The 19373-nt window shown below is 35.4% G+C and overlaps 1 protein-coding gene across 1 annotated transcript in view; it reads left to right on the plus strand.

The window, feature by feature from the left end:
- Piezo (piezo type mechanosensitive ion channel component) overlaps positions 1–19373 on the plus strand; it is a 156515-nt gene that overhangs the window by 43689 nt on the left and 93453 nt on the right. The window contains exons 7-8 of the mRNA XM_070116361.1: positions 5886–5996; positions 17275–17431. Of these exons, the coding sequence (XP_069972462.1) occupies positions 5886–5996; positions 17275–17431 (268 nt within the window). The remainder of the gene's footprint in view (positions 1–5885; positions 5997–17274; positions 17432–19373) is intronic.

Raw genomic sequence — 19373 nt, forward strand, 5'->3', positions numbered from 1 at the left:
TAATCATGATAGCATTTAAGATAGTGATGATTATGATGATAGTGATGATGGCGATGGTGATAATGATATTAGTAATGATGATCACAGCATTGATAGTAATTATGATAACAGTATTGATATTTATGATAATAACACTGGTAGTAGTAATGGTAATTATAATGATAATAGTAATAATGATGATAAGATTGATAATAATGTTAATAATAATATTGATAATAGTAATTATAATGATGACAATGATGATATTAATGATAATGGTTATAACAGTAATGATCATGATAATAATGAAAGCATTGATGATAGTTATAATGATAATGATAATAGAATGATAATAATGATGATAATACTGATAATAACAATTATGATGACTACCATAACAATGATGATATTGATAATTAAAGTAGTTATAATGATAGTAATGTTAATGATAATAATGATAGTATTTGAAGAATGATAAAAAGCAATTATCATAATAGTAGCACTAATAGCAGCAATACTAGTAAGAATGACATCCTAATCAAAAGAATTAGGAAAGGTGACAACACGCGACCACATCCACAGCAATAACCCTAAGAGTCAAACCACACACACACATTACACTATAAGCCTATAGTTTCAGCACACAATGCTATCCAACACGGTAGGCGGCACCAAAACAATCCCCATTATCGGTAATTGGTAGTAACTTCTGTTTAATATAAGTTGATTACTCGTAGTATTGGCTGGCCATTCACTAATTCGGGTAATGATTCGTCTAATGCTGAGATAATAATGATAGCGATAATAATGATGTTGAAAATGATGATGATGACGACCATGGGGATAATAATTATAATGATGAGAATTATGATAATGATTATTATGACTATCTGTTTACTATAGTTGATTCCACGTAGTATTGGCTGGTCATTCACTAATTCGGGTAATGATTGGTTTAGTGCTGAGATAATAATGATAGCGATAATAATGATGATGAAAATGATGATGATGACGACCATGGGGATAATAATTTTAATGATGAGAATTCTGATAATGATTATTATGACTGTCTGTTTACTATAGTTGATTACTCGTAGTATTGGCTGGCCATTCACTAATTCGGGCAGTGATCCGTCTAATGCTGAGATAATAATGATAGCGATAATAATGATGATGAAAATGATGATGATGACGACCATGGGGATAATAATTATAATGATAAGAATTATGATAATGGTTATTATGACTGTCTGTTTACTATAGTTGATTACTCGTAGTATTGGCTGGCCATTCACTAATTCGGGCAGTGATCCGTCTAATGCTGAGATAATAATGATAGCCATAATAATGATGATGAAAATGAGGATGACGACGACCATGGGGATAATAATTATAAGGATAAGAATTATGATAATGATTATTATGACTATCTGTTTACTATAGTTGATTACACGTAGTATTGGCTGGCCATTCACTAATTCGGGCAGTGATCCGTCTAATGCTGAGATAATAATGATAGCGATAGTAATGATGATGAAAATGATGATGATGACGACCATGGGGGTAATAATTATAATGAGAAGAATTATGCTAATGATTATTATGACTGTCTGTTTACTATAGTTGATTACACGTAGTATTGGCTGGCCATTCACTAATTCGGGTAATGATTCGTCTAATGCTGATTGGTGGGTGTTGGGGGAGGGGGGGAGGGGAGGGGGAGATGGGCGGGGTTTCGCGGTTCTGGGAAACGCCTAGATTCTAATTATTGTTTTTGATAAAGGGTGATTTGATTAAGCGAAATATAGGGGGAAGGAAGGGAGAATTGGAAGATTTCGTGACGTTTCAGGCAGGAATATTGGATTTTTTTTTTTTTTAATAATCCAAGTAATAACACCGAAATTATGTATATGGAAAGTACTAGAATACTTTTCGTTTTTTTTTTCACATGAAGTACAATATTGTTATTATACCTTTTTTCTGTTTCTGTGCTTCATTTGTTTTGCGTGTTTTTACCATCCATCACTAATTCTGTGCATGTTCACTATCATCATGTACCAATCCGGATAAACAGAAGGCCGGTTTGTTGAAATTGTGCGAGTCCCGACCCAATGAGCATTCATTATGCAGACATGCATATGCACTGACGGAAATGCATATCTGTCAGTTTAGACATGGATATCGACCGTATAGATAGAGAGATAAATGTATGTAAATATTTGATAAATAGGCAGTTGAATATCTTCCGTATAAATAGAGAGATAAATGTATATATATCTGATAAATAGACAGATGAATATCGACCGTATAGATAGAGAGATAAATGTATATATATCTGATAAATAGACAGATGAATACCGTATGGATAGAGAGATAAATGTATGTATATCTGATAAATAGACAGATGAATATCTGCCGTATAAATAGAGAGATAAATGTATATATATCTGATAGATAGACAGATGAATATCTGCCGTATAAATAGAGAGATAAATGTATATAAATATTTGATAAATAGACAGTTGAATACCTGCCGTATAAATAGAGAGATAAATGTATGTATATCTGGTAAATAGACAGATGAATATCGACCGTATAGATAGAGATATAAATGTATATAAATATTTGATAAATAGTTGAATATCTGCCGTATAAATAGAGAGATAAATGTATATATATCTGATAAATAGACAGATGAATATCGACCGTATAGATAGAGAGATAAATGTATATATATCTGATAGATAGACAGTTGAATATCTGCCGTATAAATAGAGAGATAAATGTATATATATCTGATAAATAGACAGATGAATACTGTATAGATAGAGAGATAAATGTATATAAATATCTGATAAATAGACAGATGAATATCTGCCGTATAAATAGAGAGATAAATGTATATATATCTGATAAATAGACAGATGAATATCGACCGTATAGATAGAGAGATAAATGTATATAAATATTTGATAAATAGGCAGTTGAATATCTGCCGTATAAATAGAGAGATAAATGTATATATATCTGATAAATAGACAGATGAATACCGTATGGATAGAGAGATAAATGTATGTATATCTGATAAATAGACAAATGAATATCTGCCGTATAAATAGAGAGATAAATGTATGTATATCTGATAAATAGACAGATGAATATCTGCCGTATCAATAGAGAGATAAATGTATGTATATCTGATAAATAGACAGATGAATATCTGCCGTATAAATAGAGAGATAAATGTATGTATATCTGATAAATAGAGAGGTATGCATTTGTTTGTGTTTTTGCGTGTCTGTATATACGAATATCCATTGGGTCGGGTTTCGCGTAATTTCAACAAATCAGCTGATAATCTGTATGATGATAAATTTTTATATTACTGGTTTGTAGCATTGATGATAGTTAATTAAACGTTATCATAGTTGGTCGTTTTGAATGCGAATTAGATGTACTTTAACTTATATATACGTTCGTTGACATGAACTTCACTTTCAGATACGGTTTACTCTTAACGTATATTACCTTAGATGTATTTTACCCTAAATGTACTTTACCTTACATGTACTCTCCTTGAAATGTACTTTACCTTAAAAGTACTCTCCTTGAAATGTACTTTACCTTAAATGTACTCTCCTTGAAATGTACTTTACCTTAAATGTACTCTCCTTGAAATGTACTTTACCTTAAAAGTACTCTCCTTGAAATGTACTTTACCTTAAAAGTACTCTCCTTGAAATGTACTTTACCTTAAATGTACTCTCCTTGAAATGTACTTTACCTTAAAAGTACTCTCCTTGAAATGTACTTTACCTTAAATGTACTCTCCTTGAAATGTACTTTACCTTAAATGTACTCTCCTTGAAATGTACTTTACCTTAAAAGTACACTCCTTGAAATGTACTTTACCTTAAAAGTACTCTCCTTGAAATGTACTTTACCTTAAAAGTACTCTCCTTGAAATGTACTTTACCTTAAAAGTACTCTCCTTGAAATGTACTTTACCTTAAAAGTACTCTCCTTGAAATGTACTTTACCTTAAAAGTACTCTCCTTGAAATAGCTTTACCTTAAATGTACTCTCCTTGAAATGTACTTTACCTTAAAAGTACTCTCCTTGAAATGTACTTTACCTTAAAAGTACTCTCCTTGAAATGTACTTTACCTTAAAAGTACTCTCCTTGAAATAGCTTTACCTTAAAAGTACTCTCCTTGAAATGTACTTTACCTTAAAAGTACTCTCCTTGAAATGTACTTTACCTTAAAAGTACTCTCCTTGAAATGTACTTTACCTTAAAAGTACTCTCCTTGAAATAGCTTTACCTTAAAAGTACTCTCCTTGAAATGTACTTTACCTTAAAAGTACTCTCCTTGAAATAGCTTTACCTTAAAAGTACTCTCCTTGAAATGTACTTTACCTTAAAAGTACTCTCCTTGAAATGTACTTTACCTTAAAAGTACTCTTCTTGAAATGTACTTTACCTTAAAAGTACTCTCCTTGAAATGTACTTTACCTTAAAAGTACTCTCCTTGAAATGTACTTTACCTTAAATGTACTCTCCTTGAAATGTACTTTACCTTAAAAGTACTCTCCTTGAAATAGCTTTACCTTAAATGTACACTCCTTGAAATGTACTTTACCTTAAAAGTACTCTCCTTGAAATGTACTTTACCTTAAATGTACTCTCCTTGAAATGTACTTTACCTTAAAAGTACTCTCCTTGAAATAGCTTTACCTTAAATGTACACTCCTTGAAATGTACTTTACCTTAAAAGTACTCTCCTTGAAATGTACTTTACCTTAAAAGTACTCTCCTTGAAATGTACTTTACCTTAAAACTACTCTCCTTGAAATGTACTTTACCTTAAATGTACTCTCCTTGAAATAGCTTTACCTTAAAAGTACTCTCCTTGAAAAGTACTTTACCTTAAAAGTACTCTCCTTGAGATGTACTTTACCTTAAAAGTACTCTCCTTGAAATGTACTTTACCTTAAATGTACTCTCCTTGAAATGTACTTTACCTTAAATGTACTCTCCTTGAAATGTACTTTACCTTAAATGTACTCTCCTTGAAATGTACTTTACCTTAAAAGTACTCTCCTTGAAATGTACTTTACCTTAAAAGTACTCTCCTTGAAATGTACTTTACCTTAAAAGTACTCTCCTTGAAATGTACTTTACCTTAAAAGTACTCTCCTTGAAATGTACTCTCCTTGAAATGTACTTTACCTTAAATGTACTCTCCTTGAAATGTACTTTACCTTAAAAGTACTCTCCTTGAAATGTACTTTACCTTAAATGTACTCTCCCTGCAATGTACTTTACCTTAAAAGTACTCTCCTTGAAATGTACTTTACCTTAAAAGTACTCTCCTTGAAATGTACTTTACCTTAAAAGTACTCTCCTTGAAATGTACTTTACCTTAAAAGTACTCTCCTTGAAATGTACTTTACCTTAAATGTGCTCTCCTTGAAATGTACTTTACCTTAAATGTGCTCTCCTTGAAATGTACTTTACCTTAAAAGTACTCTCCTTGAAATGTACTTTACCTTAAATGTGCTCTCCTTGAAATGTACTTTACCTTAAAAGTACTCTCCTTGAAATGTACTCTCCTTGAAATGTACTTTACCTTAAAAAGTACTCTCCTTGATATGTACTTTACCTTAAATGTACTCTCCATGCAATGTACTTTACCTTAAAAAGTACTCTCCTTGATATGTACTTTACCTTAAATGTACTCTCCATGCAATGTACTTACCTTAAAACTACTCTCCTTGAAATGTACTTTCCTTTCGGTACACTTTCCTTCCGTCGTGTATTACCTATTTTTTTTTTTTTAATCTCCGTCGTGTATTACCTAAAATTTTATCTCAAAAGTACTTCATGCCAAATGTACTCCTAGGTACGTGTGTCGAGGAGTGATGGTGTACTCCGGGGTGCACGTGGTGTTCCTGTACATCTACCAGGCGCAGTGGATACAAGAGCACATACCCCCGGATTCTCTGGGTGCCAGGTGAGAATTATTGTGTTATTTTGTTTGTTTGTTTGTTTGTTTGTGGTTGGTTGGTTGATTTAAGGGAGTGAATATTGATTATGATGATGATGTTTGTTTGTTTGTTTGTTTGTTTGTGGTTAGTTGATTTATGGGAGTGAATGCATTGGTGGTGATGATGTTTGTTTGTTTGTTTGTTTGTTTGTTTGTTTGTGGTTGGTTGATTTAAGGGAATGAATGCATTGGTGATGATGTTTGTTTGTTTGTTTGTTTGTTTGTGGTTAGTTGATTTAAGGGAATGAATGCATTGGTGGTGATGATGTTTGTTTGTTTGTTTGTGGTTAGTTGATTTAAGGGAATGAATGCATTGGTGGTGATGATGTTTGTTTGTTTGTTTGTGGTTAGTTGATTTATGGGAATGAATGCATTGGTGGTGATGATGTTTGTTTGTTTGTTTGTTTGTGGTTAGTTGATTTAAGGGAATGAATGCATTGGTGGTGATGATGTTTGTTTGTTTGTTTGTTTGTGGTTAGTTGATTTAAGGGAATGAATGCATTGGTGGTGATGATGTTTGTTTGTTTGTTTGTTTGTGGTTAGTTGATTTATGGGAATGAATGCATTGGTGGTGATGATGTTTGCTTGTTTGTTTGTTTGTGGTTAGTTGATTTAAGGGAGTGAATGCATTGGTGATGATGATGTTTGTTTGTTTGTTTGTTTGTGGTTAGTTGATTTAAGGGAATGAATGCATTGGTGATGATGATGTTTGTTTGTTTGTTTGTTTGTGGTTAGTTGATTTATGGGAATGAATGCATTGGTGATGATGATGTTTGTTTGTTTGTTTGTTTGTGGTTGGTTGATTTAAGGGAATGAATGCATTGGTGGTGATGATGTTTGTTTGTTTGTTTGTTTGTTTGTGGTTAGTTGATTTAAGGGAATGAATGCGTTGGTGATGATGTTTGTTTGTTTGTTTGTTTGTGGTTGGTTGATTTAGGGGAATGAATGCATTGATGGTGATGCTGTTTGTTTGTTTGTTTGTTTGTTTGTGGTTAGTTGATTTAAGGGAATGAATGCATTGGTGGTGATGATGTTTGTTTGTTTGTTTGTTTGTTTGTGGTTAGTTGATTTAAGGGAATTAATGCATTGGTGATGATGTTTGTTTGTTTGTTTGTGGTTGGTTGATTTAAGGGAATGAATGCATTGCTGGTGATCATGTTTGTTTGTTTGTTTGTTTGTTTGTGGTTAGTTCATTTAAGCGAATTAATGCATTGGTGATGATGTTTGTTTGTTTGTTTGTGGTTGGTTGATTTAAGGGAATGAATGCATTGGTGATGATGATGTTTGTTTGTTTGTTTGTTGTTAGTTGATTTAAGGGAATGAATACATTGTTGATGATGATGTTTGTTTGTTTGTTTGTTTGTGGTTAGTTGATTTAAGGGAATGAATGCATTGGTGATGATTATGTTTGTTTGTTTGTTTGTTTGTTTGTGGTTAGTTGATTTATGGGAATGAATGCGTTGGTGATGATGTTTGTTTGTTTGTTTGTTTGTTTGTGGTTAGTTGATTTATGGGAGTGAATGCATTGGTGGTGATGACGTTTGTTTGTTTGTTTGTTTGTTTGTGGTTGGTTGATTTATGGGAATGAATGCATTGGTGGTGATGATGTTTGTTTGTTTGTTTGTGGTTAGTTGATTTAAGGGAATGAATGCATTGGTGATGATGATGTTTGTTTGTTTGTTTGTTTGTTTGTGGTTGGTTGATTTATGGGAATGAATGCATTGGTGGTGATGATGTTTGTTTGTTTGTTTGTTTGTTTGTGGTTGGTTGATTTATGGGAATGAATGTATTGGTGGTGATGATGTTTGTTTGTTTGTTTGTGGTTAGTTGATTTAAGGGAATGAATGCATTGGTGATGATGTTTGTTTGTTTGTTTGTTTGTTTGTTTGTGGTTAGTTGATTTATGGGAATGAATGCATTGGTGGTGATGATGTTTGTTTGTTTGTTTGTGGTTAGTTGATTTAAGGGAATGAATGCATTGGTGATGATGTTTGTTTGTTTGTTTGTTTGTTTGTGGTTGGTTGATTTAAGGGAATGGATGCATTGGTGATGATGATGTTTGTTTGTTTGTTTGTGGTTAGTTGATTTAAGGGAATGAATGCATTGGTGGTGATGATGTTTGTTTGTTTGTTTGTGGTTAGTTGATTTAAGGGAGGGAATGCAATGGTGATGATGATGTTTGTTTGTTTGTTTGTGGTTAGTTGATTTAAGGGAGGGAATGCAATGGTGATGATGATGTTTGTTTGTTTGTTTGTTTGTTTGTGGTTAGTTGATTTAAGGGAATGAATGCATTGGCGGTGATGATGTTTGGTTGTTTGTTTGTTTGTGGTTAGTTGATTTAAGGGAATGAATGCATTGGTGATGATGTTTGTTTGTTTGTTTGTTTGTGGTTAGTTGATTTAAGGGAATGAATGCATTGGTGATGATGATGTTTGTTTGTTTGTTTGTTTGTGGTTAGTTGATTTAAGGGAATGAATGCATTGGTGGTGATGATGTTTGTTTGTTTGTTTGTTTGTGGTTAGTTGATTTAAGGGAATGAATGCATTGGTGATGATGATGTTTGTTTGTTTGTTTGTTTGTGGTTAGTTGATTTAAGGGAATGAATGCATTGGTGGTGATGATGTTTGTTTGTTTGTTTGTTTGTTTGTGGTTAGTTGATTTAAGGGAATGAATGCATTGGTGGTGATGATGTTTGTTTGTTTGTTTGTTTGTGGTTAGTTGATTTAAGGGAATGAATGCATTGGTGGTGATGATGATGTTTGTTTGTTTGTTTGTGGTTAGTTGATTTAAGGGAATGAATGCATTGGTGGTGATGATGATGTTTGTTTGTTTGTTTGTGGTTGGTTGATTTAAGGGAATGAATGCATTGGTGGTGATGATGTTTGTTTGTTTGTTTGTTTGTTTGTGGTTAGTTGATTTAAGGGAATGAATGCATTGCTGGTGATGATGTTTGTTTGATTGTTTGTTTGTGGTTAGTTGATTTAAGGGAATGAATGCATTGGTGGTGATGATGATGTTTGTTTGTTTGTTTGTGGTTGGGTGATTTAAGCGAATGAATGCATTGGTGGTGATGATGATGTTTGTTTGTTTGTTTGTGGTTAGTTGATTTAAGGGAATGAATGCATTGGTGATGATGATGTTTGTTTGTTTGTTTGTTTGTGGTTAGTTGATTTATGGGAATGAATGCATTGGTGGTGATGATGTTTGTTTGTTTGTTTGTTTGTGGTTGGTTGATTTAAGGGAATGAATGCATTGGTGATGATGTTTGTTTGTTTGTTTGTGGTTAGTTGATTTAAGGGAGGGAATGCATTGGTGGTGATGATGTTTGTTTGTTTGTTTGTTTGTGGGTACTTGATTTAAGGGAATGAATGCATTGGTGGTGATGATGTTTGTTTGTTTGTTTGTGGTTAGTTGATTTAAGGGAATGAATGCATTGGTGGTGATGATGCTTGTTTGTTTGTTTGTTTGTTTGTGGTTAGTTGATTTAAGGGAATGAATGCATTGATGATGATGTTTGTTTGTTTGTTTGTGGTTAGTTGATTTAAGGGAATGAATGCATTGGTGGTGATGATGTTTGTTTGTTTGTTAGTTTGTGGTTAGTTGATTTAAGGGAATGAATGCATTGGTGGTGATGATGTTTGTTTGTTTGTTTGTTTGTGGTTAGTTGATTTAAGGGAATGAATGCATTGGTGGTGATGATGTTTGTTTGTTTGTTTGTTTGTGGTTAGTTGATTTAAGGGAATGAATGCATTGGTGGTGATGATGTTTGTTTGTTTGTTTGTTTGTGGTTAGTTGATTTAAGGGAATGAATGCATTGGTGGTGATGATGTTTGTTTGTTTGTTTGTGGTTGGTTGATTTAAGGGCATGAATGCATTGGTGGTGATGATGTTTGTTTGTTTGTTTGTGGTTAGTTGATTTAAGGGAATGAATGCATTGGTGGTGATGATGTTTGTTTGTTTGTTTGTGGTTAGTTGATTTAAGGGAATGAATGCATTGGTGGTGATGATGTTTGTTTGTTTGTTTGTGGTTAGTTGATTTAAGGGAATGGATGCATTGGTGGTGATGATGTTTGTTTGTTTGTTTGTGGTTAGTTGATTTATGGGAATGAATGCATTGGTGGTGATGATGTTTGTTTGTTTGTTTGTTTGTGGTTAGTTGATTTAAGGGAATGAATGCATTGGTGGTGATGATGTTTGTTTGTTTGTTTGTGGTTGGTTGATTTAAGGGAATGAATGCATTGGTGGTGATGATGTTTGTTTGTTTGTTTGTTTGTTTGTGGTTAGTTGATTTAAGGGAATGAATGCATTGGTGGTGATGATGTTTGTTTGTTTGTTTGTGGTTGGTTGATTTAAGGGAATGAATGCATTGGTGGTGATGATGTTTGTTTGTTTGTTTGTGGTTAGTTGATTTAAGGGAATGAATGCATTGGTGGTGATGATGTTTGTTTGTTTGTTTGTGGTTGGTTGATTTAAGGGAATGAATGCATTGGTGGTGATGATGTTTGTTTGTTTGTTTGTGGTTAGTTGATTTAAGGGAATGAATGCATTGGTGGTGATGATGTTTGTTTGTTTGTTTGTGGTTAGTTGATTTAAGGGAATGGATGCATTGGTGGTGATGATGTTTGTTTGTTTGTTTGTGGTTAGTTGATTTATGGGAATGAATGCATTGGTGGTGATGATGTTTGTTTGTTTGTTTGTGGTTAGTTGATTTAAGGGAATGAATGCATTGGTGGTGATGATGTTTGTTTGTTTGTTTGTGGTTAGTTGATTTAAGGGAATGGATGCATTGGTGGTGATGATGTTTGTTTGTTTGTTTGTGGTTAGTTGATTTATGGGAATGAATGCATTGGTGATGATGATGTTTGTTTGTTTGTTTGTTTGTGGTTAGTTGATTTAAGGGAATGAATGCATTGGTGGTGATGATGTTTGTTTGTTTGTTTGTTTCTGGTTAGTTGATTTAAGGGAATGAATGCATTGGTGGTGATGATGTTTGTTTGTTTGTTTGTGGTTGGTTGATTTAAGGGAATGAATGCATTGGTGGTGATGATGTTTGTTTGTTTGTTTGTTTGTGGTTGGTTGATTTAAGGGAATGGATGCATTGGTGGTGATGATGTTTGTTTGTTTGTTTGTTTGTGGTTAGTTGATTTAAGGGAATGAATGCATTGGTGATGATGATGTTTGTTTGTTTGTTTGTTTGTTTGTGGTTAGTTGATTTAAGGGAATGAATGCATTGGTGGTGATGATGTTTGTTTGTTTGTTTGTTTGTGGTTAGTTGATTTATGGGAATGAATGCATTGGTGGTGATGATGTTTGTTTGTTTGTTTGTTTGTGGTTAGTTGATTTAAGGGAATGAATGCATTGGTGGTGATGATGTTTGTTTGTTTGTTTGTGGTTAGTTGATTTAAGGGAATGAATGCATTGGTGATGATGATGTTTGTTTGTTTGTTTGTTTGTGGTTAGTTGATTTAAGGGAATGAATGCATTGATGGTGATGATGTTTGTTTGTTTGTTTGTGGTTAGTTGATTTAAGGGAATGGATGCATTGGTGGTGATGATGTTTGTTTGTTTGTTTGTGGTTGGTTGATTTAAGGGAATGAATGCATTGGTGGTGATGATGTTTGTTTGTTTGTTTGTGGTTAGTTGATTTAAGGGAATGAATGCATTGGTGGTGATGATGTTTGTTTGTTTGTTTGTTTGTTTGTTTGTGGTTAGTTGATTTAAGGGAATGGATGCATTGGTGGTGATGATGTTTGTTTGTTTGTTTGTTTGTTTGTTTGTGGTTAGTTGATTTAAGGGAATGGATGCATTGGTGGTGATGATGTTTGTTTGTTTGTTTGTGGTTAGTTGATTTAAGGGAATGGATGCATTGGTGGTGATGATGTTTGTTTGTTTGTTTGTGGTTAGTTGATTTATGGGAATGAATGCATTGGTGATGATGATGTTTGTTTGTTTGTTTGTTTGTTTGTGGTTAGTTGATTTAAGGGAATGAATGCATTGGTGGTGATGATGTTTGTTTGTTTGTTTGTGGTTGGTTGATTTAAGGGAATGAATGCATTGGTGGTGATGATGTTTGTTTGTTTGTTTGTTTGTGGTTGGTTGATTTAAGGGAATGGATGCATTGGTGGTGATGATGTTTGTTTGTTTGTTTGTTTGTGGTTAGTTGATTTAAGGGAATGAATGCATTGGTGATGATGATGTTTGTTTGTTTGTTTGTTTGTTTGTGGTTAGTTGATTTAAGGGAATGAATGCATTGGTGATGATGATGTTTGTTTGTTTGTTTGTTTGTGTTAGTTGATTTAAGGGAATGAATGCATTGGTGATGATGATGTTTGTTTGTTTGTTTGTTTGTGGTTAGTTGATTTAAGGGAATGAATGCATTGGTGATGATGATGTTTGTTTGTTTGTTTGTTTGTGTTAGTTGATTTAAGGGAATGAATGCATTGGTGATGATGATGTTTGTTTGTTTGTTTGTTTGTGGTTAGTTGATTTAAGGGAATGAATGCATTGATGATGATGATGTTTGTTTGTTTGTTTGTTTGTTTGTGGTTAGTTGATTTAAGGGAATGAATGCATTGGTGATGATGATGTTTGTTTGTTTGTTTGTTTGTGTTAGTTGATTTAAGGGAATGAATGCATTGGTGATGATGATGTTTGTTTGTTTGTTTGTTTGTGGTTAGTTGATTTAAGGGAATGAATGCATTGATGATGATGATGTTTGTTTGTTTGTTTGTTTGTTTGTGGTTAGTTGATTTAAGGGAATGAATGCATTGGTGATGATGATGTTTGTTTGTTTGTTTGTTTGTGGTTAGTTGATTTAAGGGAATGAATGCATTGGTGATGATGATGTTTGTTTGTTTGTTTGTTTGTTTGTGGTTAGTTGATTTAAGGGAATGAATGCATTGGTGATGATGATGTTTGTTTGTTTGTTTGTTTGTGTTAGTTGATTTAAGGGAATGAATGCATTGGTGGTGATGATGTTTGTTTGTTTGTTTGTTTGTTTGTGGTTAGTTGATTTAAGGGAATGAATGTATTGGTGATGATGATGTTTGTTTGTTTGTTTGTTTGTGGTTAGTTGATTTAAGGGAATGAATGCATTGGTGGTGATGATGTTTGTTTGTTTGTTTGTTTGTGGTTAGTTGATTTAAGGGAATGAATGCATTGGTGATGATGATGTTTGTTTGTTTGTTTGTTTGTGTTAGTTGATTTAAGCGAATGAATGCATTGGTGGTGATGATGTTTGTTTGTTTGTTTGTTTGTTTGTGGTTAGTTGATTTAAGGGAATGAATGTATTGGTGATGATGATGTTTGTTTGTTTGTTTGTTTGTGGTTGGTTGATTTAAGGGAATGAATGCATTGGTGGTGATGATGTTTGTTTGTTTGTTTGTGGTTAGTTGATTTAAGGGAATGAATGCATTGGTGGTGATGATGTTTGTTTGTTTGTTTGTTTGTGGTTGGTTGATTTAAGGGAATGGATGCATTGGTGGTGATGATGTTTGTTTGTTTGTTTGTTTGTGGTTAGTTGATTTAAGGGAATGAATGCATTGGTGATGATGATGTTTGTTTGTTTGTTTGTTTGTTTGTGGTTGGTTGATTTAAGGGAATGAATGCGTTGGTGGTGATGATGTTTGTTTGTTTGTTTGTGTTGGTTGATTTAAGGGAATGAATGCGTTGGTGGTGATGATGTTTGTTTGTTTGTCTGTGTTGGTTGATTTAAGGGAATGAAGGCGGTGGTGATGATGATGCTTGTTTGTTTGTTTGTTTGTTTGTGGTTAGTTGATTTAAGGGAATGAATGGATTGATGATGATGTTTGTTTGTTTGTTTGTTTGTGGTTGGTTGATTTAAGGGAATGAATGCATTGGTGATGATGATGTTTGTTTGTTTGTTTGTTTGTGGTTGGTTGATTTATGGGAATGGATGCATTGGTGGTGATGATGTTTGTTTGTTTGTTTGTGTTGGTTGATTTAAGGGATTGAATGCGTTGGTGATGATGATGTTTGTTTGTTTGTTTGTGGTTAGTTGATTTATGGGAATGAATGCATTGGTGGTGATGATGTTTGTTTGTTTGTTTGTTTGTGGTTAGTTGATTTAAGGGAATGAATGCATTGGTGGTGATGATGTTTGTTTGTTTGTTTGTTTGTTTGTGTTAGTTGATTTAAGGGAATGAATGCATTGGTGGTGATGATGTTTGTTTGTTTGTTTGTTTGTGGCTAGTTGATTTAAGGGAATGAATGCATTGGTGGTGATGATGTTTGTTTGTTTGTTTGTTTGTGGTTGGTTGATTTAAGGGAATGGATGCATTGGTGGTGATGATGTTTGTTTGTTTGTTTGTTTGTGGTTAGTTGATTTAAGGGAATGAATGCATTGATGATGATGATGTTTGTTTGTTTGTTTGTTTGTGGTTGGTTGATTTAAGGGAATGAATGCATTGGTGATGATGATGTTTGTTTGTTTGTTTGTTTGTGGTTGGTTGATTTAAGGGAATGAATGCATTGGTGATGAAGATGCTTGTTTGTTTGTTTGTTTGTTTGTGGTTAGTTGATTTAAGGGAATGAATGCATTGGTGGTGATGATGTTTGTTTGTTTGTTTGTTTGTTTGTGGTTGGTTGATTTAAGGGAATGAATGCATTGGTGGTGATGATGTTTGTTTGTTTGTTTGTTTGTGGTTGGTTGATTTAAGGGAATGAATGCATTGGTGGTGATGATGTTTGTTTGTTTGTTTGTTTGTTTGTGGTTGGTTGATTTAAGGGAATGAATGCATTGGTGATGATGATGTTTGTTTGTTTGTTTGTTTGTGGTTGGTTGATTTAAGGGAATGAATGCATTGGTGGTGATGATGTTTGTTTGTTTGTTTGTTTGTTTGTGGTTGGTTGATTTAAGGGAATGGATGCATTGGTGGTGATGATGTTTGTTTGTTTGTTTGTTTGTGTTAGTTGATTTAAGGGAATGAATGCATTGGTGGTGATGATGTTTGTTTGTTTGTTTGTTTGTTTGTGTTAGTTGATTTAAGGGAATGAATGCATTGGTGATGATGATGTTTGTTTGTTTGTTTGTTTGTGGTTAGTTGATTTAAGGGAATGAATGCATTGGTGATGATGATGTTTGTTTGTTTGTTTGTTTGTGGTTAGTTGATTTAAGGGAATGAATGCATTGGTGGTGATGATGTTTGTTTGTTTGTTTGTTTGTGATTAGTTGATTTAAGTGAATGAATGTATTGGTGGTGATGATGTTTGTTTGTTTGTTTGTTTGTTTGTGGTTAGTTGATTTAAGGGAATGAATGTATTGGTGATGATGATGTTTGTTTGTTTGTTTGTTTGTTTGTTTGTTTGTTTGTGGTTGGTTGATTTATGGGAATGAATGCATTGGTGATGATGTTTGTTTGTTTGTTTGTTTGTTTGTGGTTAGTTGATTTAAGGGAATGAATGCATTGGTGGTGATGATGTTTGTTTGTTTGTTTGTTTGTTTGTGGTTAGTTGATTTAAGGGAATGAATGCATTGGTGGTGATGATGTTTGTTTGTTTGTTTGTTTGTTTGTGGTTAGTTGATTTATGGGAATTAATGCATTGGTGGTGATGATGTTTGTTTGTTTGTTTGTTTGTTTGTGGTTAGTTGATTTAAGGGAATGAATGCATTGGTGGTGATGATGTTTGTTTGTTTGTTTGTTTGTTTGTGGTTAGTTGATTTAAGGGAATGAATGCATTGGTGGTGATGATGTTTGTTTGTTTGTTTGTTTGTTTGTGGTTGGTTGATTTAAGGGAATGAATGCATTGGTGGTGATGATGTTTGTTTGTTTGTTTGTTTGTTTGTGGTTAGTTGATTTATGGGAATTAATGCATTGGTGGTGATGATGTTTGTTTGTTTGTTTGTTTGTTTGTGGTTAGTTGATTTAAGGGAATGAATGCATTGGTGGTGATGATGTTTGTTTGTTTGTTTGTTTGTTTGTGGTTAGTTGATTTAAGGGAATGAATGCATTGGTGGTGATGATGTTTGTTTGTTTGTTTGTTTGTTTGTGGTTAGTTGATTTAAGGGAATGAATGCATTGGTGGTGATGATGCTTGTTTGTTTGTTTGTTTGTTTGTGGTTAGTTGATTTAAGGGAATGAATGCATTGGTGGTGATGATGTTTGTTTGTTTGTTTGTTTGTTTGTGGTTAGTTGATTTATGGGAATGAATGCATTGGTGATGATGATGTTTGTTTGTTTGTTTGTTTGTGGTTGGTTGGTTGATTTAAGGGAATGAATGCATTGGTGATGATGATGTTTGTTTGTTTGTTTGTTTGTGGTTGGTTGGTTGATTTAAGGGAATGAATGCATTGGTGGTGGTGATGACGATGGATTTTTTGTTTTTGTTTTTCTTTATGATTAGTGTTTTTTGTATTTTGTGTGTTTGTTGGTTTGTTGATGGTGATTATTGATTGATGGATTAAATGGGTTGTTTCGTTACTCGATTTTATGTATTCTTGATCTCTTTGTATTTTGTTCATTCACATGTTTACTTATTTCTTCATTCGTCTTCATTGAATTGTTTATTTCTTTACTAATTCATCTAATTTCCTCATTTAATTTTTTTTGTTTCTTCTACCTTGATGAAGCTGGTCTGATGATGAGATTTTTTCTTAATTTTTTGAGTTTATGATGTATTGTATATTTTCCTAATATTTATAATTGTAGTTAGGCAAGTTAGTTTTATATAATCAGGTGGTATAATAGAGACATCCATTCTTTGCTTATAGTTAAGGATTAAGTCAGTATGATTATAATTAATTCATTATTCAATTTTCTTTTCGTAGTTGTTTTCAACTTCCCATTGTTTCCTAATTATATGCAAATTTTCTCAGATTAGCATCCTATATGATTAATTTGTATGATTAAATGTGAGATTGCGTGACGTTAGGCTATCTGATTCAGCATTCCATACCTTTAATTCACCTTATTGATAATTAATTAACATTTTACTCTTCCTTTCTTACCCTCCCTCCTTCTTCTTCTTCTTCTTGTCCTCCTCCTCCTCCTCCTCCTCCTCCTCCTCCTCCTCCTCTTCCTCTTCCTCTTCCTCTTCCTCTTCCTCTTCCTCCTCCTCCTCCTCCTCCTCCTCCCCCTCCTCTTCCTCCTCCTCCTCCTCCTCCTCTTCCCCTTCCCCCTCGTCCTCCTCCTCCTCCTCCTCCCTTCCCCCCTCCTCCTCCCATCCCCCCTCCTCCATCTCCCCTCCCTCCTTGTTGACCTAACCCTCCCCCCCATTCCTCACCCAGGGTCACGGGTCTCACGGCGGTGGTACAGACGAACTGCACTGACCCGCGCTCGGCCCAGGTCACCACGGACGAGTGGTCAAAGTTCGTGAACCCGATCCTGCTTCTGCTCATGTACTTCGTGCTCGCCTTCGAGTCCCAGTTCCTGCTCTCGAACAAGGTGAGGAAGGGAGAGAGTTTTCTGCTGAAGGATGCGGGTGTATGTAGATGGTGTGTTTATGTATGTATGGATGGATGGATAATTGGATGCATTTGTGTGTGTGTGTGTGTTTGTGCGTTTGTGTGTGCGTGTGTGCGTGTGCGTGTGTGTGTGTGTGTGTGTGTGTGTGTGTGTGTGTGTGTGTGTGTGTGCGTGCGTGCGTGCGTGCGTGCGTGCGTGCGTGCGTGCGTGCGTGCGTTCGTGCGTGCGTGCGTGCGTGCGTGCGTGTGTATTTATATATGTATGCTTGTACATACGTATATGTATATATGTATGTATATGTCTAGGTATACATGTGTATAATTAGATATATATACACACTGAACTATTTGTGTATATATCCTTTCTACTTTTTTGTAATGTAAAGTAGTTGGTTTTTATCTCTGTTCCCTACTTTAATGTACCTCCATTTTTACCTTTGTACAGTGGTAATGTAGATGAAAGCATGAGATTTTCAGGGTTTTGTCGGCATCCCTGTTTTGTCGAATACATGGTAATTCTGACATTCTGATTTGATAAACAACCACGTCATAAATTCCTTATGTCAGAAATTGTTATAAGAATCACTAATGGAAGGAGATTTTATTTTTTGGCTGAAAGGATGACTTTTATAACGAAGAATAATGGGGAGAGGGAATTGTTCTACCATTTTCACCAAGTGACAGAAGGAGCACGAAATAGGTAAGGAAAGAAGGGGTTGCAGGTCAAAGCAGGTCACGAGCCTCGGCGCAGGTATCAGGTGACCTTATCCACGCTCGACGACGTGCCTTGCCGGTGTTGACCCAACTAATGGCACTGGAAGGCACTTGTGACCCCGTCCTGGCACCCACGGTCGGGTTCATTAGCAGAGGCACCCTTCTTCCTGCCCAGCCCTATTTCCCCCTCTTCCTCTTGCTTCCTCTTTGTTGTTGTCTGCCTCTCTTTCTCCTTTCTCCCTTTTTCTTCTCTCTTCCTTCTATCCTCGGTTTTATTTCTTTTCCAACCCTGATTCCTCGTCGTCGTTAATATCTCCTTGTTTTATTTTTCTTCTATACTTGATTTTTTCTTTTCGTCTTTCTTCACCATTTCCTTGCACCTTATTCACTCCTCTTCCTACTCTATCTTCTCCGTTTCTCTTCTCTCTTTTTTCCATCTTTCCTTCTCCCTCTTCCTCCTCCTTGCCCCTCTCCTCCCTTTCCATCTTTACTTCTCCCTCCCCAAATCCTCCTCCTCTTCCTCCCTTCCCCTTTTCCTTACCTTGTCTTTACATCTACATTCTCCCTTCCCATTCCCTCCTTCCTCCCTCCCCCGTCTATTCGTCCTCCCTCCCCCGTCTCCTCCTCCTCCCTCCCCCGTCTCCTCCTCCTCCCTCCCCCGTCTCCTCCTCCTAGTCCTCCTCCTTCCTCCCTCCCCCGTCTCCTCCTCCTCCTCCTCCCTCCCCTTATTTCCCCTTTCTCGTCGTCAAGGGGATTACCGCGCGTCAGGTGTCTGCCCGGAGCTTCCCTTCCCCTTCTCCCCTCTTCTCTCCTCCTCTCCCCCTTGCTCGCCTCTTTTCCCACCCTTCCCTCCTCCCCTCTTCTGCTCTCCCTTGCCTCTCCCTCCTCTCCTCCCTTCCCCTTTTTCTTCCATCCCTTCCCTCCTCCCCCTTTTCCCTAAACTTCCCTCCTTTCCTCTTCTTCCCACCTCCCTCCCTTCCCTCCTCCTTCTCCTTCCCTCCCTTCCCTCCTCCTTCTCCTTCCCTCCCTTCCTCCCCCCTTTCCTCCCTCCTTCCTCCTCCCCTCTTCTCTCCTTCCCCCTTCTCACCGGTAGGTCACGCACTCTTCCTGTGACCTCTTCCTCACCTCAATAGTCTTCCTCTCTCTTTCTCCTCCCTCTCTCCCTGCTTTCTCTTTCCGTCTGTTTATTCTCTCTTTATAAGTACTTC

Source organism: Penaeus vannamei, chromosome 39 (assembly GCF_042767895.1).
Source record: "Penaeus vannamei isolate JL-2024 chromosome 39, ASM4276789v1, whole genome shotgun sequence".
NCBI lineage: Eukaryota > Metazoa > Arthropoda > Malacostraca > Decapoda > Penaeidae > Penaeus > Penaeus vannamei.